This window comes from Mesoplodon bidens (genome assembly GCF_964165515.1).
Source record: "Mesoplodon bidens genome assembly, chromosome: 5".
Taxonomy (NCBI): domain Eukaryota; kingdom Metazoa; phylum Chordata; class Mammalia; order Artiodactyla; family Ziphiidae; genus Mesoplodon; species Mesoplodon bidens.
In genome coordinates this window covers 142727612-142754252 of record NC_138161.1, presented here as the reverse complement: position 1 = coordinate 142754252, position 26641 = coordinate 142727612, and the positions used below count along the sequence as shown (strand labels likewise).

General features: G+C 37.0%; 1 protein-coding gene across 1 annotated transcript in view; it reads right to left on the bottom strand.

Moving 5' to 3' along the window:
* Nucleotides 1–26641, bottom strand: part of STAG1 (STAG1 cohesin complex component) — a 449323-nt gene that overhangs the window by 254911 nt on the left and 167771 nt on the right. Inside the window, exon 5 of the mRNA XM_081234436.1 lies at nt 6603–6699. Within this exon, the coding sequence (XP_081090562.1) occupies nt 6603–6699 (97 nt within the window). The remainder of the gene's footprint in view (nt 1–6602; nt 6700–26641) is intronic.

Below are 26641 nucleotides of genomic sequence, written 5' to 3'. Positions count from 1 at the left end.
TGGCTCACAGGCCCAGCCACTCCACAGCATGTGGGATCTTCCCAGACCGAGGCACGAAGCTGTGTCCCCTGCATTGGCAGGCAGACTCTCAACCACTGCGCCACCCGGGGAGCCCTGGTTTACTAATATTTTCTTGAGGTTTTCTGCAGCTATATGCATCAAAGACATTGGTCTGTAATTTCTTTTTTTTTTTTTTTTTTGGTAGTCTTTGTCTGGTTTTGGTATCTGAGTGATAGTGGTCTTGTAGAATGAATTTGGGAATGTTCCCTCCTCTTCAGTTTTTTGGAAAAGTTTGAGAAGGATAGGTAGTAGCTATTCTTCATATGTTTGGTAGAATTCCCCTGTGAAGCCATCCAGTCCTGGAACACAATTGCCCTGTTCAGAAGTAAGGCCAGGTCAGAGCCAGCTCTAGACCAGTATGTGGTTCAAACCTCTTATTCCCCTGATCCCTGAGCATCTGACATTCTCTCCTCACTAGGGCGCAAGTCCAGACCTGATCATTTCTCCTCCCTTCCTATCCAACTCCATGTGGCTCTTTCTTTAGTCTTGGTTATAGAAAAGCCTTTCTCCCAGCCTACATTTTGTTTCAACGACAGTAGGTACACATGTACTGTATTTCTGAGGTGTTCATGGGGAGAAGGGAGCTCAGTGTCCTCATATTCTGCCATTTTGATCTCCCTCTTTCAGAATTATTATATTGCCTTTATTAGTTTTGTAAACTGTTTCTCTTGAAATTTCTCAACTTTCAATATTACTCCCAAATAGTAATCTTACTTCATTTTATTATCCAAATGTGTCAGCTTATATTGCCAATATTAAAAAGGAGTTGTGAGGGTGGACATCCATGCCTTGTTTCACTTCAGTGAAAATGACTCTACTAGTTTCCCTTGAGCATTATGTTGGCTTTGGGGTTAAAAGGCTTTTTTTCCTTCCATTTTCTACTTTACAGACTACAGAAAAGTTGTAAGAAAAGTACAAGGGATTTCTGAATATCCACCAAATTCTCAGATGTAAACATTTGTTTTATCCTTCTTTCACTCTTTACATATCCCTTTATTAATCAATACTCCTGTGTATATTTCCCCCCAAAAACAAAACTCTTATACAACTACAGTACAATGATCAGAATGATGAAATTAACAATTTATGTTCAAACCCACAGAACTGATTTCGGATTTCAGTATTTGTCTCAATGTTCTTTTTACCAAAAAAAAATCTAAGATCGTGCAACGCATTCACTTCCTTTAGTATCCAATCTGGAACAGTTCTCTAGTCATTTCTTTGTATTTCATGACACTGACACTTCTAAAGAGTACAGTATAGTTATTGTGAAAAATATATCTCAATTTGAGCTCGTCCAACGTTTCCTCATGAGTAGATTCAGACTCTGAACTTTTGGCAAGAATACTACAAAAGTGAGGTTGAGTTCTTCTAGGTGCATAACACGAAGTACATGCTATTAACTAGTTCTATAACTGGCAGTGTTCGCTTTCATCATTTGTTTATGGTGGTGTCTACCAAGTCTGTACAGGTAAAGTATCAATACCATTTTACCCATAATAGATATCTTGTAAGCAGACAATTTGAGGAGGTAAATACTGTGTTCTTCACTTTCCCCCACTAGTTTTACAGTGTGAGCACTGAGTTCAAAATTTACTTTAGTTTATACTTTTTACACTCGTCAGTGTGGTTATGTTATTTATGCTATGGCATGGCCTGGTTCATCTGTTCTGATAGCATCCAGTTTTAGGATTTTCCCTCCATCTTTATTGATTTTTCTTTTTTTTTCTTTCTGAGTATGTGAAACATGAAGATAACTCCAAGGTCAAGACTATTCAAAAAGTATATTCCAGTATCATCCCTTTACCTCAATTCCCTCTAAGCTTTCCACTTCATTTACATACACACACACCCAACGGGTAGCCAATCATTCTATCTTATCTTTTTTGTTTCTTTTTGGTCAAGTGACCAGATACATGTGTATATTCTATTATTTCCCTTTCTTTCTTCTAAAAAAAACTCGAATACTTTTAGACACTCTTTTGCACTTTGCACTTAAAAAATGTATCCTGAAAATCTCCCTGCATTAGTCCACAGAGATCTTCCTCATAATTTTTTGCAATGACAAAAAAAATCCATTGTATAAGTTGTACCACAGTTTATTCAATCACTGTCCTATATCTCAGCATTTAGGTTGTTTCCAATATTTTACAAGTACAAACAATATGGTATTGAGTAACCCTGTGAATGTTTTCATAAAACTGGAGGTATATCTTCATGGCAAAATTCCAGAAACAGGATGGCTAGGTCAAAAGATAAAAACATATGTAATTTTGGTAGATAATGTCAAATTTCTTTCCATGAGAATTGTATCAATTTGTCTTCCAACAAACAATGTAATAGTGTCTGTTTCCTCACAGCCTAAAAAACAGAGTGTTGTTATAACTTTTAAGTTTTATCAATCTGATAGGTGAAAATGGTATCTTGGTGTAGCTGTATTTTGTAGTTCTCTTCTTTCATATGTTTCAATATCTGCTTACCACAGTTTCGCAGGTACTTGGGTTTATTTTAGATTTTTACTATACTGCACTGATGTGAGAGACAGTAAGTTTTCTCTCTTAAACATATTAAGAAAATATGCGTCTATGTCTGTTTTATTAGAATGTTTTAAAATCCATTTTGTCAAATGTTTTTTCAGGAACTATGAAAACAGCTGAAAGGAAGTGGCAAGGGATAAGAACAGAGAATTCAAGACAAAGAAACAGAAATGGCTCTTAAGCCACACTTGTAAGAGAAATACAAATTAAATCATCCAAATACAAAAATTAACCATGGATCAATGACCTACATATAAGATCTAAAATGATAAAACTATCAGAAGAAAACATAGAGATAAATATTCAGGCTCTTAGAATTTGCAATGAATTCTTAGACTTGACACCACAAGCATGAGCAAAAAAATGAAAAAATAGGTAAGTTGGACTTCATAAAAATTTAAAACTTTTGTTCATCAAAGAATATCTTTAAGAAAGTGAAGAGACAACCTACAGAGCGGGAAGCCAATAGCTGCAAGTTATAAACAGTTGCATGTTGTATGTCTGATAAGGGTTTAATATCCAGAATATATAAAGTTCTCTAATAACTCACAACAAAAATAAAAACCATCTAATTTTAAAATAAGCACAGGATCCAATACACATTTGTTCAAGAAAGATATACAAATTGCCAAAAGTACATGAAAAGATGCTCAAGATCACTGGTGATTAAGAAAATGCAAATCAAAACCATAATAAGATATCACTTCATACCCCCTAGGTCAGTAAAATTTAAAAATCGGAAAATAAAAGTGTTTTAGAGGATGTGGAGAAATAAGAATCTTCATACATTTCTGGAATTTAAGATGGTGCAGCTGCTGTGAAAACAGTTTGGCAGTTCCTCAAAAAGTTAAAATAGAATTACCATATGATCCAGCAATTTCACTCCTAGGTATTTACACCAAAGAATTAAAAAATAAGTACTCAAGAAGATATCTGTCCACGAATGTTCACAGCAATATTCACAGCAACCAAAAAGTGAAAACAACCCAATGTCCATTGACAGATGAATGGATAAACAAATTGTTAACATATACATAAAATGAAATAAATTATCAATACATGCTACTACTTGGATAAACCTCGAAGACATTATGATAAATGAAAGACATCAGAAACAAAAGGTCACATATTGGACAATTCCTTTTACATAAAATGACTAAAACAGGCAAATCCATAGGAGTAGAAAGCAGATCAGTGGTTGCCAAGGGTTGCAGGGAAGAAGGGAATGAGGAACGACTATGTAATGAATATTAGGTATTCTTCTGGGGTGATAAAAAGGAAAGTTTTGATACTAGAGAGAGGTGGCTGCACAACACTGTTAATGTGCTAAAAACTACTGAACTGCCCACTTTAAAATGGTTGTTAATTGTTTAAGTGAATTTCACCTCAATTTAAAAATATCATACTGACATATTTTTAAATCATTCCTAAGAGCAATACAAAAATTTGATAAAAACGCTTTGTTGAAAAGACCAAGAAGAAACAGACATTTTCATATATTACTGACAGGAGTAAAAATGGGTATAATTCCCGTATCAGGAAATTTGGCAATATCTAATATAATTACAAATATATTAACCTACAGACATTCTTCCAGCAGGAGCAAGTAAGGTACGCACAAAATTACTCACTGTAACAGCAAAAGACTACAGATAATGCAATGGTCTGTTAATAGAAGACTAGTTAAATAAATTGTTGTACATACACACAAAGAAATGAATGCTATGATGCTGGAAAAGAAGGGAGTGGAGGGGAGGGGAGGGGAGGGGAGAAGGGAGGGAAGGAAGGAAACCAAGAAAGCTCTCTATACACCAGTATCTTTGGTGGGGGGGAGCGGAAAGAGCATATATTTCCTATTTATATAGACAGATGAATATACAACAAAGTAGTTAAGAGCAATTAACTCTGTGGACATAGACAGGAAGGCAAGAAGTGGTATTTGCTTTACATATCTCTCTCTCTTTTTTTTTTTTTTGGTTTTTTGAACCATGGGAATGAATTACAAAAGGAAAGATTTTTAAGACTACCAGTTGTTTTAAAATCAAAACTCAATCTAACAGGACAACTACACAGTTTAGACAAGATAACATATGTAAAGCACATCACTCAGTGCTTGCCTTTCCCATTTTAAGACTGTAAAATTAACAAACTCACTTTCCTTCAAATAAACTAATCTCTTGCCAATCCTCACCTGTCTCTATGCTCTAGGATTCAGCCATAAACTCTCTTCATGTCCTAGAGTGTGCTGTATTTTCTTGTCTTCCGGAATTTTTACACAATCTGTTAACTTTGGCCTTTCTCCTCCTCCTTAATTTTCTCTTACTCAACCTCAGTCCCAGGGTAGAGTTTCTTCCTCTGAGATGCATTTTCTCACAAATATCCCCACATTCACACATACATAGAAACACACAGCCTAAGTTGGATCAGAAGCCCCTCCTTGTTATTCCCACACTGCCCTCTGGTTAGACATACAGACTTCAGATTGAGACAAGCCTGAATCTAAACAGTGAATTTGGCACTTACAAACTGTATGATGTCCAAACACTAACCTAAACCCTGTATTCTCACTTTCCTGAACTACAGAATAAAAATCACAGCTGACTGATAGAAGTGTCAAACCAATATTAAATGAGCTAATGTATGTAAAGCACACAACTTGGCACATACTAGTCATTAAACTGTAACCAGTTTTATTATTATTACTTTCATGGCACTGAGCACTTCAGTAAACTATTGGTATATTTCCCTCTTTTTCTTTGCGATAAAGCCTTCTTTAAAAATTAAACTTACTCTTGGGCTTCCCTGGTGGCGCAGTGGTTCAGAGCCTGCCTGCCGATGCAGGGGACACGGGTTCGTGCCCCGGTCCGGGAAGATCCCACATGCCGCGGAGCGGCTGGGCCCGTGAGCCATGGCCGTTGAGCCTGCGCGTCCAGAGCCTGTGCTCCGCAACGGGAGAGGCCACAACAGCGCGAGGCCCACATACCGCAAAAAAAAAAAAAAATTAAACTTACTCTTAATACTGGGGCAGAGGCTGTCTTGATAATATCTGTATACTTTGGAACAGTGCTTAGTATAACTTAGGTCCTCTGTAAATATTTGATAAACTTCTTATGTCAATATGGTGAGTGATAACTTAGTCAGAAATAAGAAAACCTTCAAGAAATCAATTTGGTCAGTGATCTCAATAAAAGACAACCATTCTGGGCTTCCCTGGTGGCGCAGTGGCTGAGAGTCCACCTGCCGATGCAGGGGTGACGGGTTCGGGCCCCGGTCTGGGAAGATGCCACATGCCGTGGAGCGGCTGGGCCCGTGAGCCATGGCTGCTGAGCCTGCGCGTCCAGAGCCTGTGCTCCACAACGGGAGAGGCCACAACAGGGAGAGGCCCGCATACCGCAAAAAAAAAAAAAAAAGACAACCATTCTTTCTGTATTAATAAGTAAAGAACGGTGTTTACCAACTGATTTTCCCCATGTAGCACATTTAACCTGTTAATATTTATTCTAGAGAAGAAAAGTATCTATCAGTTATCTATTAATATGATAAAAATAAAACTTTACTTTTAACAAATGGTCTATGGATTCCGAATGACTGTAAACTTAAGAAAAATGATTTTCATACTTATGTTACCTTGAATTATTTAAGCTTCAAGCATTTCATCTATAACATGAGGACTCAAAATAATGAATTTTAGCAACTAGCACAGTTTATAATATGGAACACAGATACAAATAATATCAGTAAATATTAATTATAAAATCTCATGATCTAAAAAGCCAATTCATTAATTTGAGATTTCCTTCAAAATATTAAAAAATTCATAAGTCTGTTGAGTAAAACTGAACCAGAAGAAAAAGAGAAATATACTTAAATAAAAATAATTTTATCAGAAAAAGATGAGCACGTAATTCCAGGATGAATTATAAAATGACTAACACAAGGTAAAGTAAATTCAACACTGCTGGACTGACAGTCTTAATGTACATCATTTATTCCAACATTCTATACCTCGACATCCTGAACACTGGATAAAAAAGTTGATTAAATCCAGAAGTGCGATGTCCCTGTCTTGTTTATATGATTCAATCCAGTCATCGACCACAGACTGTGGGGGAAAAAAAACATAAAATTAAAAATTAAAAAATGTATATTATAGCAAATAAATTTTCAAAAAATTCCTGTTTTTCCACGTGTATCTATTTAAACAAGAAAACTACTTACCTAAAATTATCTCTGTAGCCAAATAAAAGTAGAGATTCCCTCATGTTGAAAGGCGATTCAAAGGTAAATTACTAAGTTTCAGAAATTTGTGCAAAATAGAGCACAATATAAGCCTGACTTTACCAGTCACATTAAGTCCAATAATTATTAAACAACTATAGATACTAATATTCAAACCATATTGTGAAAATAACACAAAAAGTAACTTCACTTATACATAGATATAAGCTTTCTGAGTATCAGAAAACCCAACAGAGAATAAAAAGAATACACACCATATATAATAAAATACATTTTTTTCCCAGAAATACAAGGATGACTCAATATTAGGAACTCAAAAAATTCAATTTATCAACAATGTAAAGAAGAAAAATAAATGATTTTAATACTAGATCTCAAAAAGGTATCTGATAAAAATCCTGCAGCCAAGCTTAATAAAAAATGTCTAGAAAACCTAGTGTTATGTGATATGTTGGTAAACAACATAAAAACAAAGACTACGACATATTTGTTGTTGAAATCCTTAACACTTTTCAGCTCTAAAAAAGAATGAGGCAAGGATGCATCCCTAAGCATTCAACACAGATTTTATAAGTTTTTAGTTTGTGCAAAAATTAGTAAAATATCAGTAAACACAATTCTCCTTTCCTATAGTTGATAAAATTTGAGTCTCTACCAAACTGACTTGAAAGATTAATAAAAAAATTTGACAAGACAACTGACAAAAGATAAATGTACAAAATAAAATTTTAATATTGGCAATATATAAGAAATATAAATAGATTGAGAAGGCTGTTCACAATGAAACTCATCTAAAAACAAACTCAAAGACTGTATAAATTTTAATGATGAAAATTATAAAAAACTTACAGGATATAGAAAATGACCTAAATAAGTTGTATACTGAATTTTGAATTTTTTTTTTTTTTTAATTTTTTTTTTGCAGTACGCGGGCCTCTCACTGCTGCGGCCTCTCCCATTGCGGAGCACAGGCTCCAGACTCGCAGGCTCAGCGGCCACAGGATCACGGGCCCAGCCGCTCCGCGGCATGTGGAATCCTCCCAGACCGGGGCACGAACCCGCGTCTCCTGCATCGGCAGGCGGACTCTCAACCACTGCGCCACCAGGGAAGCCCTGAATTTTGAATTTTTTAAAAAAAAAGGTTTAGTGCTGTATCAATAAAGTCTTTCCAAATTGCTACATAAATTTAATGTGAATCCACTTAGCATACTACCAGGCAGAATTGCTGCGGGTCTTTCTGGGGGTGGGAGGTGGGGAAAGCACAGGAAACCAATAAAAATAATTTTTAAAAAAAATTTTAAATAAATTTTTAGTTTTGTACTTAGGTATAATTATATACAGTAAATGCATAAATCTTAAGTTACTCCTCGATGAAAGTTTACATATACATACACCTGTATAACCATAACCAAAATGAAAATATTAAAAAATTTCCAGAACTGAAACAGGCTGCCTCATGTTCCCTTCCAGGCAGTAACCATCACAAATGTCAATAGTTTAACTATTTATTCCTTTACAGTAGATATGTTTTTGAAATTCATATAATACTGTGCTTTGTGTTTGATTTCTTCCAGTCAATGTTTTACCAGTGAGATTCAGTCATGTTATATTATGTGTTATCAGTAATTCCTTGTTTGTACTGCTGGATAGTATTTCATTGTATTAATATAGCATATTTTATAACCCATTTTACTACTGATGTACATGAGAGTCGTTTCCATTTTAGGGCTATCACAAATAAAATTGTTACGAACACACCTGTACACACTGTTTGACATAAACATTTCTTCTGCTGTATATACACCTAGTAGCAGACTTACAAACAAACAGAATACATATATATTGAGGGCCAGTACACAATGTCATCCAATTTTCCAAAACAGATGTATTAAATTATACATCCTCCAGCAATGTATGATATTAGGTGCTCCACATCCTCACCAATACCAGGTGTTGTCAGCCCTTTTATTTTAACCCATTCTGCTGGAGCGTACCCCTTTCCCGTCTTTAATGATCTCTTCTACTGAGGAGCAATCGTATTTCCTTCTCTAATATGAAAGGGAAGACTTTATTATTAACTGCTGATGTATAAACACTGTTTCTCTGTCTCATCACATTAGTGTCTGGAAGATTTTGTTTTAAAAGTATAAAGAAAGGCTAAAAAGAAAAAGAAAGAACGGCATGGTATCTGTTCAGGGTTCACCTCTGTTGCATAATGTGTTCAGGTCCTCTTGGCTAAAAATGGTGGTGAGGCCTAAGAATGGATAGAGCAGGTTAACAGTGACTTTGAGACTCAGGAGCAAAGCAGAAATGCTTTGTGACCCAGGTAATGCAGTATGGCACAAAGCAGAGAAGGAAGCCATTTCCCCACTTCTATATGGGGCCCAGCATTGTGGACGCACTCTGAACATGGTGACCAAATTTTTCTTTAGCTCCCAAAGCACAAATATTAATTTATAATCCCACCAGTTATATATGAAGAGCCCAAAACATTCTGAATAAATAAGACCAATGAGGAGGGACTTGCATGAGAAATATTAAAACAATCAAAAATACTGAAAATAATATAGGTTGAAAGTAATGTAGGCCTAGAAAAGTAATACAAGACAGTAGAGCACAGAAAAAGATCCAGGTATATTTAAAACAAGCTATAACAATGAGATATTTCAATTTCAGATGGAAAAGCGTGGTTTATTTAATAAATAATACTGATATAATTGGTTATTCACCTGGAAGGAAACAAAGTTAAACCTTTTAAAAGCTATCAGAGACGTGTACGGGCAAAGGAATCTAAACAACTAACTCCAGAGAGATATGCCCTTCTTAGACTGGCAGAGACTGATGAGTGTTAGAGGCACTGCCAAGTATGGGCATAGGTGGATGGATGATACAACCTGTCATAAAATACAGGGCCTTGGCTGATGGGGAAAAGAAGAGGATAAAACAAAAAACTACAGAAGGTACATCAAAACTAAATAGCTGGGAATCTTCAATAAAGAGGAAAACATTTAAAGCATCCATAGGGTACATACAGGAGACAAAAGGATAAGATATATGGCACACTTCTCATTAAAAATAATAAAAGCCAGTGGATAATGGGATGACATATTTAAAGAAAGAAAGAAAAAATTGTCCATCAGTTGGGGAGAAAACCCAGCTTCTCAACTGTCCCATAAAAATCAACGTCTGAACAGCCATCCAAGAACAAAACCAGATCCAGGAGACCTCTAGAGTCCACTTATGAAGTTTTAAGAACAACAAAACTGAGAATAATCACATTAGAAGAAAAGGAAGGTAACTCCATTTTGTCTGCATCATCCCATTCCCCAAACTGGCACTGTTCAGCGCTCAGAAGGAACTTTCCAGTTAGAAAGAGTTCCTCTTGCCAAGAAAAGAAGTGTGGGGTGACTGACCAGCTTCTCCAGCTTCACAGTGCAATGTACAGTGGTCCTGCTTTGGTTTCGCCCCGCCTAGACCAGCAAACCTGAGATGTACTGAGCTGGCTAGGAAGAAGGAATAAAAGCACAAGCTATTATTAGCAGACAAGCTGCCAGAGGGATCACAGTTCACAGAGACCTGCTCTTCAGACAAACTCAGCAAATTTCACCAACGAGGAAGCCAAAGGACACTGCAGACCCCCACAGATGTTGCCAGCTTTTCCCCCACAGGCATTTGTGTTTGTGTTCACTGATGCCAATTTCCTGAGTCCCTCTCTGCACCCTTCCCCCACCAATACCAAGACCTACACTATAAGCCACTATATGCTCTTCTATAAATAAATACAGAAAGAGAAAGAGAGAGAGAATATATACATTATAGCTCTCTACAGCTGTGAGAGTATAATACGCGAGCCACCTGAATCCCTATCCACCCACAGCAGAGCCATGGAGCCACACTTGCAGCCAACTAGGGCTGATGCAGCTGCACAAATGCAAGATACCAGCCTAACACCACCCACCCACACTGAACCCCACCACTGTGCCCATGCTCAGGATTGCCCCTCCAACTGTGCACTACCAGCCTGACATCCATCATTGGCCTCCACTGCAATGAGCATGCATGTGGCGGAAGGGAGGGATATGCAGCCACCAGTGAGCGCCACCTAAAACCAAGGCACCCCACAGCTTCTTGTGGGCCCAGATGAGGTCCTGCCTCCTGTCACTGGCCAGCACCAGCATGCCCACCTAAAGTTAGCCACTCCAAGCTGTGCACTGCATACCCCTGCCCAATGCCCACCACCAGCCTCCAATGCAGTGTGCACACCTGTGGGGAGAATGTAAAAAACCATAGGAGAGGAAGCTGATGGCTAGGGACTCCACTTCAGCCAATGAGACCAGAGTTGGCCCCAATCCTTGCTCTCTGCAGTGGCCCTCATCACTACAAGGGTGCCTGTGACTGGCCTCTACCACAGCCTGCCTTGGTCCCTAGCTGACAAATCTAGAGGCATTGCTTAGAACTACTGTAGATCCCCCACAGTGCTTATCAAGAACCACACAGTTGTCAGTGGTGTGGACCCCAGTGGCCTGAGCTAAAGACACATCATGCCCACATGGAACCAAGCTGCCACATGCCCCCACATTTGCCACCCTGCATCACTATACCCAGTGTCACAGCATGATCCAGTGTCCTCTCACCCACAGGTAAAAGGCCTCCCCTTATCAAATTCAGTCTATAAAGTCTGGAAGAGGTAACAGCTTCTTCAGATGCATGAACAGGAAAACAAAGCAATAGGGATTACGAAGAATTTGGGAAATATATCTCTAACAAACAATACAGTAAGCCTATAGTAACTGGCCCAAAGAAACGAAGATCTAGGAATTGCCTGACAAAGAATTCAAAATAATTGTTCTGCAGATAGTCAGAGAGCTATAAGAGAACACATATAAAAGATTAATGTATCAGGGAAAAAAAGACAAGAACAAAATGAGAAGTTCAACAAAGAGACAGAAAACAAAAGAAAGAACCAAACAGAAATTCTGAAACAAGAACACAATGACTGTAGTGAAGAATTCAATACAGAATGTATTTATTATTTATTTACCCATTCGACCATTCTGTATCTTTTGATTAGAGAACTTAGTGAATTTACATTTAAAGTAACTGTTGATAGGTATGTGCTTATTGCCGTTTTGTTAATTGTTTTCAAGCTGTTTTTGTAGTTCATCTCTATTCCTTTCTTCTTCCCTTGCAAGAAATGAAAATGGCAATGTAACATACCAAAATTTATGGGATGCAGCAAAAGCAGTTCTAAGAGAGAAGTTCACTGTGATAAATACCTACCTCAAGAAACAAGAAAAATCTCAAATAAACAACCTAACTTTACACCTCAAGGAACTTGAAAAAAAAAAAAAAAAAAAGAACAAATGAAGCCCAAAGTTAGTGGCAGGAAGGAAATAATAAAGATTAGAGCAGAAATAAATGAAATAGACACTAAAAAGCCAAGAAAAAAGATCAATGAAACTAAAAGCTGGTTCTTTGAAAAAATAAACAAAATTGACAAACCTCTACCTAGACTCACCAAGAAAAAAAGAGAACTCAAAAAAATGAAATCAGAAATGAAAAAGATGTTAAAATTGATTCCACAAAAATGCGAAGGGTCATAAGAGACTACTATGAACAATCATATGCCAACAAATCGGACAACCTAGGAAAAAAAATGAGTAAATTCCTAGAAACATACAACCTAGTAATACTATATCACGATGAAATGGAAAATCTAAACTGACCAATTACTAGCAAGGATTTTGAATCAGTAATTAAAAACCTCCCAACAAACAAAAGTCCAGGACCAGAAGGCTTCACTGGTGACTTCTAACAAACATTCTAAGAATTAATGCCAGTCCTTCTCAAACTCTTTCAAAAAAAGGAAGAGAGTGGAAGTCTTCCAAACACATTTTATGAGGCCAGTACTATCCTGATACCAAAACCAGATAAAAAATGCCACAAGAAAAGGCCAATATTCCTGATAAACACAGATGCAAAAATCCTCAACAAATATTAGCAAATCAAATTCGACGATGCATTAATAGGATCATATACCATGAATGAGCAGGATTTAGTCCTGTGATGCAAGGATGGTTCAAGATGCAAAAATAAATGTGATACACCACATTAATAGAATAAAAGATAAAAACTGCATGATCATATCAATAAGTGCAGGAAAAGCTTCTGACACAATACAGTATTCATTCATGATAAAAACTCTAAAACAAACTGGGTATAGAAGGAACAAACCTCAACACAATAAAGGCCATATATAACACCCACAGCCAACATTACTCAATAGTGTAAGGCTGAAAAGATTTTCTCTGAGATCAGGAAAGACCAGAGTGAACAAACACTCTCATCACTCCTAGTCAACATAAGTCCTAGCCAGAGCAATCAGTCAAGAATAAAAGGTATCCAAATAGAAAAGGAAGAAGTAAAACTTTTTTTTTTCAGATGGTATGACCTTCCATACAGAAAATCTTAAAGACTCCATCAAAACACTGTTAGAAAAAATAAACTTATTAAGTTGCAGGATACAAAATCAACATACAGAAAACAGTTGCATTTCTATATTAAATTAAATTTAATAAATCACTAAATTTAATAGCAAAAAATCCAATTTAAAAGTTGGCAGAGAAACTGAATAGTTTTCCATAGAAGGAATACAAATGGCCAAGAAATACGTGAAAAGACGCTCAGCATCACTAATCATCAGGAAAATCAAAACCACAATGAGATATTAATGTCACACCTGTTTGGAACAGCTATTAAAAAGATAAGAGATAACAAGTGTTGGTGAGGGTGTGCACTGTTGGTGGGAATGCCAACTGGTACAGCCACTACATCACAGTACAGATGTTCCTCAAAAAATTAAAAAAATATAACTACCATATGATCCAGAAATCCCACTTCTGGGTATATATGCAGAGGAATTAAAATCAGGATTTTATTAAAATATCTGCACTTCCATGTTCACTGCATTCACAATAGCCAAAATATGGAAACAACCTCAGTGTCTGTTAAAAGATGAATGGATAAGGAAAATGTGGTATATGTATATACACAATAGAATACTAATTCGTCCATGAGAAAGAAGGAAATCCTGCCACTTGCAACAACTTGGATGAACCTTGAAGGCACTGTACTAGGTGAAGTAAGTCAGAGAAAGACAAATACTATATGATAACACTTATATGTGGAATCTAAGAAAAAAAGCCAAACTGAGAGAAACAGACACAGAGTAGTATTTACCAGGGCTTGGGGGTAAGGGAAATGGTGAGAAGTTGGTCAAAGGGTACAAACTTCCAGTTGAAAGATTAACAAATTCTGGAGATATAACATACAGAACAGTGACTATAGCTAATAATACTGTATTATATACTTTTTTTTTTTTTGCGGTACGCGGGCCTCTCACTGTTGTGGCCTCTCCCGTTGCGGAGCACAGGCTCTAGATGCGCAGGCTCAGCAGCCATGGTTCACGGGCCCAGCCGCTCCGCGGCATATGGGATCCTCCTGGACCGGGGCACGAACCCGTATCCCCTGCATCGGCAGGCGGACTCTCAACCACTGCACCACCAGAGAGGCCCTGTATTATATACTTGAATGTTGCTAAAAGAGTACATCTTAAATGTTCTCACCGGAAAAAACAAATGGTAATAATGTGAAGAGATGGAGATGTCAGTTAAAGCTATGGTGGTATTTGCAACATACAAATGTATCAAATCAACACACTGTACACCTTAAACTTAACACAATCTTATAGTCAATTTTATCTCCATAAAGGTAGAAGAAATAAAAAAGAAAAAACTGCCCATCTAGAATTTTGTATCTGGCCAAAAGGTATCTTTCAAATAAAAGCAACATAAAAACTTCTCAAAGAAAACTAAAACAAAACCAAGCAGATAGACTAATAAACACTCCTCTTGAAAGAAAACTACCCAGACTGAATAAAAATCAATCACATGATATTTACAAGAGACACATTTTAAATATAATAGCACAGATAGGTTGCACTAAAAGGGAGAAAAAATGTATACCATGCAAACATTAACTATAAAAAAAGCTGTTATGACTATGTTTACAGCAGACAAAGAAATCAAAACAAGGAATTACAAACATAAAAAAAAAAACATACTTTATGGGACTTCCCTGGTGGCACAGTGGTTAAGAATCTGCCTGCCAATGCAGGGGACACAGGTTCGAGCCTTGATCTGGGAAGATCCCACATGCCATGGAGCAACTAAGCCCGTGCGCCACAACTACTGAGCCTGTGCTCTAGGGCCCACGAGCCACGACTACTGAAGCCCGCACCTAGAGCCCATGCTCCACAACAAGAGAAGCCACCTCAATGAGAAGCCCACACATCACAAGGTAGAGTAGCCCCCCGCTCCCTGCAACTAGAGAAAGTTTGCGCGCAGCAACAAAGACCCAATGCAGCCATAAATAAATAAATAAATAAATAAAATTAAATAATAAATAAATGTCAGTGTTTACATTATTAAAAAAAACATACTTTATAATAATAAAGTGCTAAATTCATCAGAAAGATAAAACAATTATAATTTTTATATACCAAATAACAAGAGTCCCAAAATACATAAAGCAAAAATTGAACTGAAAGGAAAAATATGCAAAGCGATAACCACAGTTGAGATTTTTACTGTATGTCTATTGGTGACTGATTAAAGAAGCAAACACGCAAACAAAAAATAGCAAACATATAGAAGATTTGAACAGCACTGCTAATAAACATGACCTAATCAACATGTATAATTACAACACCAACAATTAGAGAATACACATTCATTTTAGGTACACATTGAACAGTCACCAAAAGACCAAAAAGCAAGTCTTTATGAGTTCTTAAGGATGGAAGAAACACAGAGCACATTCTCGGACAATTATAGATTTAAATTAGACATCAGTAACAAAAACATTACCTAAAATATCCCCAAATGTTTTGGTAATTAGGGAATATTTTTAAGTGAATGATAATGAAAATACAACATTTCAAAATTTGTAAAACGCAGGTAAAACAGTGCTTAGAGGGAAATTTATAGCTTCACATACTTTATAATAAAAGAAGTTCTAAATCAATGATTTAAGCTTCCACCTTAAGAAACACACATTATACTTAAATGTTGGTTGTCCTCAATTAGGGAGCAGGGAAAGATATTACTCCAAGATTACAAGAAGAAACATTTCTAATAACATACACACAGCCTCTCAAAGAGAAGGTCATAGCCTTAGAACATCTAAAATACGAGGTATAGTCACACAATCATTCTGGGACCTAAGCTGACAGAGGCTCTATTATCCTCTCTAAGACGTTTCTAAGGTTGATCCTGAAAAGTCAATATCCAGCTGATGAAGAAGTAAACACAGAAGAGCATGGCAGATTTCTGTAATTCAGCTTTGGAAGTAGTACATATCACTCTCTCTAATACTTCATTGGCAAGAACTTGTAAACTAGCTACATCTAGATAAAAGGGGAGCAGAAACATGAAGTCTGTTTTGGCCAGTACCCTCCTGGAACTTTCTCCACAATGAAAAAAGAAAAATAAATTTTTGGTAAGTGGCCAGTCATCTCTGCCAAAATCTGCCCCTCTGGCTATAAATATTTATATGCAGCCTTCTTCCTACACAGAAATAATACTCACCTGCATGGATACTGTAAGTACTGTTTACTGGGGCAAAAATACTATCAATTTAAATGTCTATAAAAGAAGGTTTCACCAAACTAGAATAAAATGTAACTATACAAATGAGCTGTACTGATACGTTAGCACAAATGATACAGTAAGTTATTTGTGACATATTAAGTAAAAAGAGAAATGTATGATTCCACTTTTAAAGTAAATGGTATCACACACATGCATTTAGAGTAGCATACAAACAGATATGCAAAGATTCAAACTGTGACACTGACAGGCTTGCCTCGATTCATTCCAAGAAGTTTAAATCTAAGACTTTACTAAAATGAAAATCTCTGAGAACTTAGCCACAGATCTTTAAAGGGAAACCATAAGCCAGCATCTGAATCACAGATAACAGTCAAATGATAAATATCATGACATCTGCTATATGATTTTATCATATTACAGTATAAGAAGAAATTTGTAGTAGTTAGAAGTATAATATTTTAAAAACTGAGAAAGAAAAACTGAAGAGAAAACAAAAGAAAATGTCAAGGATAACAAGAGGAAATAGAAATATGTGGAACAGAACAGTCTATGTCATGGTTAAAAATGAGTTTTAAATCTGCCTCTAAGCTTCTTATAAACTAAACCTAAAAAAAAGATAATCAATTCAATATGGATATCTACACAGTACACTGAGTGCACATTCTTCAAACTCTATTAGATAAATATACCTCTTTCGGCAGACCATTTGACAGGACCTTGGTTAAACAGACAAGGTCATAGAGAATTAGTATTCTATATTGTTGCTTAAGAGTAGATTCATTTGCTTTGGAGAAAGACAAGCAGATGGCAATATTGTTACTTCATAAACTAAAGACCCTAACTAGGAATCTTAAATGAATAAAGGGCCCTCCCTCTTCCCAACCAAGAATCACTATATAATAAATTAATATTTAGATGATTTTTTCACCATAGCCCTTAGTAATATCATATACATGTTTTCTGTGAATGCAAATAAAAAAATAAATACTACATACGTAGACTAAGAGTTCTTTATTACTCCATGAAACTAGACTGTTATTTTACCCTCAGATATGAGCTAAAATGTTCTTGGTTTTCAGAGTTCTCTAAAGGCTGCTTTTTCTTCTTGTTGATTTTTGTGTTTTAACTAACTGCAGTTTCTGGCCAATCTGATTATATCACTGTCCTTTTACACAACTATATTATCGCCTAAACTTAAAGAAATTTGTTTTTAAGCTCAGATAAATGGTGTGACATCACATGACAGGCCAGATTTTATTCCAGAGTTACGAATGGAATCACAGATTGTAATATCACTTCAATGCCATTTTCAGAAAAATAACTCCCATTTCATACTTTTACTTGATGCTAATCTTAGTTTTGTTTTTCTTTTGTTTTGTATTATTCAGGCTGTGAAATAGAAAGCTTCTGTCAACAAGTATACTTTTCAGTTTAATCTGATAACCTAACTAGGTCTGAAGCTGAGTACTGTAATAGTGATGTCTAAATAAAATGGTACAGATAAATTAAAATGACATTTTAAATATCAATTCTCTTAAAGTTTTTATATTCTTGGCCTCAGAGGAATTGCAGGGGACTATTACAATAAGACGAGTTGCCTCCTACTCCTAAGCCTGGGAAAACATTATCCAATTAACAGAACTGTTGGTTAGTGTGATACTCACAGGAATGGAGACCATGGCAACACCTATTATATATGAATTTGTGCCAGTGGAGGGATCCTAATAATTTGGATTTGACCACCCAAATTGAAAAGAGCCTTAAGAAGTCAAAGCAAAATAATATGCCTAAAAGACTCAGCAATCAAGGAGAAAAGAAAAAGTAAATTGGGTATATATGAAACAGATGGGAGATTTAAAGCATAAAAAGACTTTCTGGAAGTCTAAAAAAAAAAAAAGACTATCAAATTTAAATATTCAGTGGATCAACCTAAGAATAATCACTATAGAGAATGAATTTAACATCCTGGAAGTTGAATGGGGGAAAAAAATCTCAACACAAAATAAAAATACAGAAATGGAATTCATGAGGTAAGGGGTAAAAGATTTGGTAGATATGTCTAAGACTAACAAGTACAGATGTCTGAGAGGGGAAAAAAGAGAATACAATTAAACTGATCATTTTAAGAGGAAAAACCACCTGATCAGTGAAAGATTTATATCTGTACATTAACATAGCTTATCTAGTTGTTGCCAGAATTAATGGGAAAATGAAACATATAAGCAAGTCAAGATAAAATTCATAAATTCCAAGGAAAAAGAGAAAATCTCATAAATGTCAGGACCAACAGTTAAAGTCAGATAATCTATACAAACTCCACCTCTACATACAGAGCATCCAATCTGCATTCAATGCCTCTCTCTTAAGAAAGGAAATAGCTGCCAAAACCAGACATTTAAGGAAAGCCTCTTCATCAGTTATCAATTTACTGTGCCTCGGCTCCAAAGCTACCCTTCAGTATCTGCTCTATAATAATGAACGGGACTTTATAAGCATTTCTCTTTCACAGTAAGCACTATTTAAGCTTTATTAGCATAGAGCTCTGGAAGGACACTGCAGAAGGAAAGGGGTTTTCTCTTCCTGGTTTCGGTATGTCAGAGTCTAGCTTTTCTTGCTCTTGCTACACAGTCCAATAGCAGCAAGTGCATAAAAGGAAATCCAGTGGTGTTTGTCCCAGGCTCATGCCAAGAGTATGCAGTCCTTTGGCAACCTTGTACTCCAGCCTGGGATTAGTGATTACCCTCCTAATGCAGCCCTACTGACATAGACACTGGCATGCTTCAGGTCTCATGCTGGCAGCAGTGCCACATCTTTCTCTGTACAACTGTCTAGCATGCTGAACATGACTGTACCTCAGAATATTGATTCCTGCTGCCCAGAAACTGTGAACCAGCTCTGGTTAAGGCAATCCAGTGAACTTCTCTGTCATTCAACAGGCTGTAACTCCACTTTCTCCAACAAGGTCTGAACCCCCGCCTGGGGAAGGGAACCCCTCTCTTCCAAGGCTGTCTTTCCTTGAGAAATCTCCTTCAGCCCTAGGAGAAGTGTTATTTTTACATCTTTATAGTTAACTCTTCTATCATAGTTTAGCAATTATGTATAATGCATTTTACCAATTCAAATTACTCTGTAGTTTTGACTCCTGATTGAATCCAGACTGGTACAGAATTAGTCCCAGGAGTGGTTCCAAATGATAAACCAGTAAAGATAAGGTTTGGGGACTGATTTGGTCATGCCCTTGGGATTAAGCACAGGGCTGAGCTGCTCGCCAAGGAAATGGGATGCTAGTAATCTATGGCATACAGTAGTTTCAGAAAATCAGTGAAGCTAACACCTGTGGTACATTGTGATGAAGTGTCAACTCAAGCACATGCCTTGGGAACTTAAGTGGCTGCTATGTTTGCTATTACAGCAGTAGTGATAACTGCGAGGACAGAAGTATGAGATAGATACTTTTGTGTACAACTGAGCACTTAGAAAATGACAAGCTCAAGTCCACTAACTCTCAGCTTAAGTCACAGTGTGAGAACCAGAGAGCCTCCATGATTCCCCTGGAAGAATCTCTTCCTTCTTATACGTATGGGGCTGATATTGCCGAAGGTCAAGCTAAAAATTTAATTGTGTAGGTTGCTGAATTACAAAAACAGCTGAATTCAATCTCATCAAGTTTCTCATTTGAAAATTAAAACCTTGATCGGGAAAGAATGAGATCCTGAAATTAGAATGGAGATATCTAGTTGGTCTTAGATGAAACTAACAATTTTGACCTCTTTCCCACTCACCACTAACTGGGAGCCTCCCATACCAGTGGAAGTAGCTTGCTTTCCAGCGTCTAAGAACACTAGCCTTCCATGGCTTGAAAACCTTCTGATGATCTCACATGGGCAGATGCCTTGAAGGGGGATGCTCATTCTCCTGAAGACCCACCACAACCAACTCCTTTTGCCATTAGATCCATAACTAGGGTCAAATCTCAGCATGCTCCAGGGGGACAGGTACACACTATGACCCAAGAGGAAATAGCTTACAATACCCAACAGAAACTGGAGAACCATGTGTGGAGTAGATTCCTGAAGTATTTGACCAAACAGGATGAAATATAATGCTACATCAGGGCAAATTAATTGACATGGGTGCACTCAGTAGAGATAACAGATTTACTACATTAGTCCATGTACCTGAAAATGGCTCTAATTATTAATTATCTAGTTGGTGCACTAAAAGTTGGATTTAAAGGTTGAGATGCCAGAGCTTTCCTGGCATGGATATGGATGGAGGGAGGAAAGAATCTAATGACTTAGGGAGTTGGACTGGATTTATCACGCAAGAATTTCATACTGCTATTCCTCAACTATGTTATACAAGAGGGCCCAGAAAGCAATTAGTGAAGGGAGGAGCTACATCTCCCATTCTTAGAAAGGTCTGTGGTTACTCTCCTTTGTGAGCCTGGTATGAGTGTAGGGGATGTGGTCATTAAGAAGATCATCAATGGAGATGATGAAAGCCAAGCTAATACAGCCCAAGTGGCTATACTTAATCATCAAAGACAAGGTGGGTACATTACCTGTAAAGGGAGGCAGGGATGTACTTGTCACCAGAATGATTTGGCCCACAGAAATTTTTGGCAGCAGCTAACTGATTACAGTGCCCCTAGGAACAAAATAGGTGGGCAGCCTAGTAGAATACTGTTTAATTTATATAACAGGAAAAACTCTGGGTCTGGTAGCCAGAAGTCTAACTTTGTCTCCAACACATTGGAGAGTTATGGCCTTCTCACCAGTTACTAAACCTGGGTTAGCTCACAGATCCAGAGTCAGTTGAACAAAGTGGAGGCCAGGTCTCTTGAAAAAGGACCCTGCACAGCTACCGCAAGTCACACCATACACCCTCCTCTAATCCTTCCCCAGAGACTTGCAGCCATTAATCAGAGGTACTATGTACTGTAAAAAGGAAACACGCACTCTCATTAATAGACGCTGTCTCTGAATCGCCCTTATTTCCTGGCATTGTGGTCCACAAGTTAAATTAGAGGCTTATGGTGATACATGATACATGGGTCAGGTGATACATGGGGTTTTAACTCCAGTCTGACTGAAAGTGAGCCCAAATGGTCCAGGGACTCACCCTGTGGTTATTTCCCTGGTTCCTGAATATATACTTGGAAGAGACATACCTGGCAACTGAAAGGACCCCACATTAACTTTCTGACCCATGGGATAAAAGGCATTATGGTAGGAATGTCTAAAGCAAAGTTCATGGAACTTCCTCTCCTTACCAAGATAATAAACTAGAAGCAATACTACATCCCCAGGGGAATTACAGAATTTAATCAAAGACCTCAAAGAGGCAAAGGCAGTGAAACCTATCATACCCCTATTAAACTCACCAGTTTGGCCAACAGAGAAGTCAGATGGATCCTGGAGAACAACTATGGATCATCATAAGCTTAATCACGTGGTGACCTTCACGGCAGTTGCAGACCCTGGCACTTGCTAAGCAGCTACTAACCTGGCTAATGCCTTTTTCTCCAATTAACAAGGACCACTCAAAGTAAGTTGTTTTTACCTGGAATGGACAAAAGCATAACTTTCACAGTGTTGCTTCAGCACTATGTTAATTTTCCTGCTTTCTGTCATAAACAGTTGTCTTGGTTATCTACATCTCACAATCTGTGAGAGTCAGGAATCTAGATACAGCTCAGCTGAATCTTCTGCTTAGGGTCTCACAGGGCTGCAATCAAGATATTCACTATGCTACATTCTCATTTGGAGGCTCAAATGGGAAAGAATCTACTTCTAAGCTCACTTATGTTGTTGGGAGAATTTCTTTCCTTGCCGTTGGTTGTCGACTGAGGGCCCTGACCTCCTGCTGGCTACTGGCTGGAAACAACTCTCAGGGCCAAGAAGTTCCTTGCTACATGGGCTTCTCCAACATGATCAATTACCTGTCAAGCCAACAAGGAGAATCCTGAGAGCAAACCTGCTAGCAAGATAGTGTCTTGCATAACACAGTGTAATCACAGAATTGCCCTCCCATCACCTTTGCTGTAATTGGTGGTTAGAAGAATGTCACAGGTCTCAACACACTCAAAGGGATGGGTCAAGAACATGAATAGCAGGAGGTGGGGGCCACCAGGGGCAACACCTGAGTCTGACCACCAAAACAGTGTACAGATATCTTGATCATCTTTATATTCCATAAAACATCACACTAGTTCACTATTTTGATGACATGCCCCAACCACTGAATGCCCAAATACTTAACTGAGGTGGCCATGGGGCCCCTAATGTTTTTAGGGAGTTACTTACTGCCCTCTATTTTGTATATGTCTTTCTAAAGTTTGCTTGTACTTAATACTTTCTGTTCATCATATTCAATTAGCACAATGCTGTCAAAAATAACACTAAATAATTATGTAGAATAAATATCAGAAGAAAAAGCTAAAAGAAATAACAACATTACTCTGAGGAGCAGGACCGGGAATGCGTAGGGAAAGACATGACCGACTGCAATTTTGGTCACTGTACTCTTTGATTTTTCTAAAAAATCATGTACATATATTACTTAAATAAAATTTGGCTTCGAAAAAGAAGAAAATAAAGATATGGATCAAGAAAATACTAGGTGAATAAACAAAACCAGAAATGCTGAAATGGCAATATTAACATAAAACTGGCATTTAAGATTAAAAGCAATAAACAGAAAATAGATATTATATAATGGGTAAAAGGCTAAATACTAAAGGCTTTTAAATAAGTGAAATATTTGCTTTAAGTTTGCTTTTTAACTTTTGTAATTCTCAAATCCAGTAATTTTTCATATAATTTTTTCTAATAGCTTTATGACATCATTGTTTATATTTAATTTTCTACTACATTTAGACTTTGGTGCATGATAGGAGTTAAAGTTCTGCATTTTTTTCAAGTTGTTAATCAAGTGACAATTATGAAGAGAAAGAAACAGGCACGACACGTTTTTTAACAAATTAAATTATCATATATACTTAGGTCTGTCTGTGTTCAACTGATCCATTTGCCAGTTGCTGAGCCAACCAATCACGTGCATTAAAATTTTCTGTAGCTTTACGTACAGTCTATTAATTGGTAGAGTGAGTGCCTTGTTACTTTTCATTTTCAGAACTTTCTAAGTGTAATTTGTTCTTCTCAATCACTTCAGCAATTTCAAAACCAATCCCTAAGATTTTGAATGGTGTTGCATTATATACATAAATGAATTTTAAGACTTTTAAAGGAAATACTAATGAACATAAATATTTCAGAAAAATACTGATTTCTAATCAAAGAAACAAAATCCTGGGGATTCAAAATTCCACCATTAAAAAAATTTTTTTTTGTAATTGAAGTAGAGTTGATTTACAATATTGTATTAGTTTCAGGTGTACAGCATAGTGATTCAGTTTTTCTTTTTCAGATTATATTCTATTATAGGTTACTACAAGATATTTGATATAATTCCTTGTGCTATACAGTAAATCCTTGTTGCTTATCTATTGTATATACAGTATAATGGTTTGCATCTGTTAGTCGCACACTCCCAATCTGTCCCTCCCCAACTCCTTCTCTCCTTTGGTAACCATAAGTTTGTTTTCTGTCTGTGAATCTGTTTCTGTTTTGTATATAGATTCATTGGTATTATTTAAAAATTTTTATTGAAATATAGTTGATTTACAGTATTACATTAGTTTCAGGTGTACAGCATAGTGATTCAGTATTTTTACAGATAAGTCTCCATTAAAAGTCATTACAAGATAATGGCTATAATTCCCTGCGCTATACAATATGTCCTTCTTGCTTATCTATTTTAGACATAGTAGTTTGTATCTCTTAATCTCATAGCCCTACCTTGCCCCTCCCCCCTTGGTAAGCACTAGTTTGTTTTCTATATCTGTGAGTCTGTTTCTGTTTTGCATATACATTCATTTGTATTACTGTTTAGATTCCGCATTACAAGTGATATCATACAGTACTGTCTTTCTTTGTCTGACTTATTTCACTAAGCATAGTATTCTCTAGGTCCATCCACGCTACTGCAAATGGCAGGATTTCACTTTTTTGTGGCCGAGTAACATTCCACTGTGTATATACACCCCATCTTCTTTATCTGTTTGTCCATTGGGCATTTGGGTTGCTTTCATATCTTGGCTATTTTAAACACTGCTGCTAAGAACACTGGGAGGCATGTATCTTTTCAAATTAGTGTTTCCATTTTTTCCACATATATACCCAGAAGTGGAACTGCTGGATCATATGGTAGTTCTATTTTTAGTTTTTTAAGGAACTCCATACTGTTTCTCATAGTGGCTGCACCAATTTACATTCCCACCAACAGTGTACAAGGGTTCCCTTTTCTCCACATCCTCTCCAAGACTTGTTATTTGTAGACTTTCCAAGGATAGCTATTCTGACTGGTGTGAGGTGATTATTTGTCAACTATTTACTAAATGTTGAACATATGCATTTTACTGTGGACAGTGGTATAGTGGATACAAAAAGTGCTTGCCATAGTTCCTGATATCCAAAAACATTTAATCTTGGTGGGGGGGTTGGCGGGGGGCGATGGAACAGGGAGGGACACAAGCCTATCATAAGGGGGGACGGGACAGGGAGCGACACAAGCCTATCATAAGTAACTAGCTAGTATCTCGTATGAGAGAAGTTCCTGCATTAAACGTGACTGGAAGAAGCTGTACATGCTTTAAGGAAAGCTAAGGGAGTTTGCCTCACATTGAACAGATGTTTTTCAAATAATAGTTAACTTTGACCACCTGTTTTTCAGTAAACCATCAGCAGGAGCTGATAATGGAAAACTGAAGAGCAAATGTGGTCTGCTACTTCCTAATGATGTCAGACTTTAAGTTAAATTAGTGATTCAAGAGGTTTGTACTTCATGAGCCAGCAAATATAAATATATAATTTGAGAGATAAGCAAAGAGTTGCCAACAATTTAATAGTAAAAAAAGAAACAACAAAAAAAGAGAAAGAGACACTCATTAGATGCCTTTATTTTTCTCTTTTGCGTGAATTAGTGTCAGAGAATATGTGGAACTATTCTGAACTGCTATGCTTCTTTGTATGGTCATACCACTCCCCAGCTAGAAGAGATACTGGTATCAAAAGAAATCAACTAAAAATGTCCAAATGAGTTATTTTTATTAACCTCAGCATTTTATTCTAAGCAGCATTTTCTTATGGTAAGTTCTCTAACACACATTTTAAAAGAACATGATTAATTTGTGGTAAGGGACATTACATATGCTTGGCAAGGTCTTTCTTGGCTCAAAACGTGACCTCTCAGAATCCTTCTCCTTATAACTTTCTCCAGCCTTAACCTGTATTTTAACATGATGTATTCTAGAATTCCATACAATATCTACAAATACAAAATACAAACACAAAATACAGATTCAAAACCACATTAAGCCTCACTGAAAGGTGAGCTTTGAATTTTATCATAAACCAAGCATGACTAAAATATTTTGTATCACAATACACTGACATAAATCAGCCTCATTTGATTCTCACAAGAAGCCTCACGGGCAGAACATCAATTACTGATAAGGAAACTACAGGTGAAAGATGTCTGGTGACTCTCCTAAGACGACCCCAGCTAAATAATGACAACTTTGTCTTCTAACAGTGCAGTATTTTCCCCACTATTAAATAGTAGGGGTCCATTTTAGGTCAATCAAAGCTAAAAACCCCTGGACAGCATACACTGAATTTTCAAAGCATCTTAAGTCAAGTTTCTTCTGAACTCTGAAGTCAGTACATCTCTTAAAATGACTATGTCATCTGTATCATCTACAACCATTAATAACACAGTTATCCCATTTTTCTCCTGCTCTAGAATACGACACAGTTCTTGGTTTCTTTCTCTTACTTCACTCTTCCACTGGTTTTCCTTCCCAACTACCTCCTCTGGAAGCATCCGGAACTAGCCGTTCCCCGTACACTTCCTCTCCACATTCAATCAACGCACAAAATCTGTCTCTCCGTCCTTGGCCCAATCTGAAACTTGGCTGTCCTCCCTATGGCCTCAGAATACCACGGTACTTCCTTTTCTTGCTGTATGATAACTGCCTCTGCTAGCTACTGTCATGTCCGAGCCACCCTA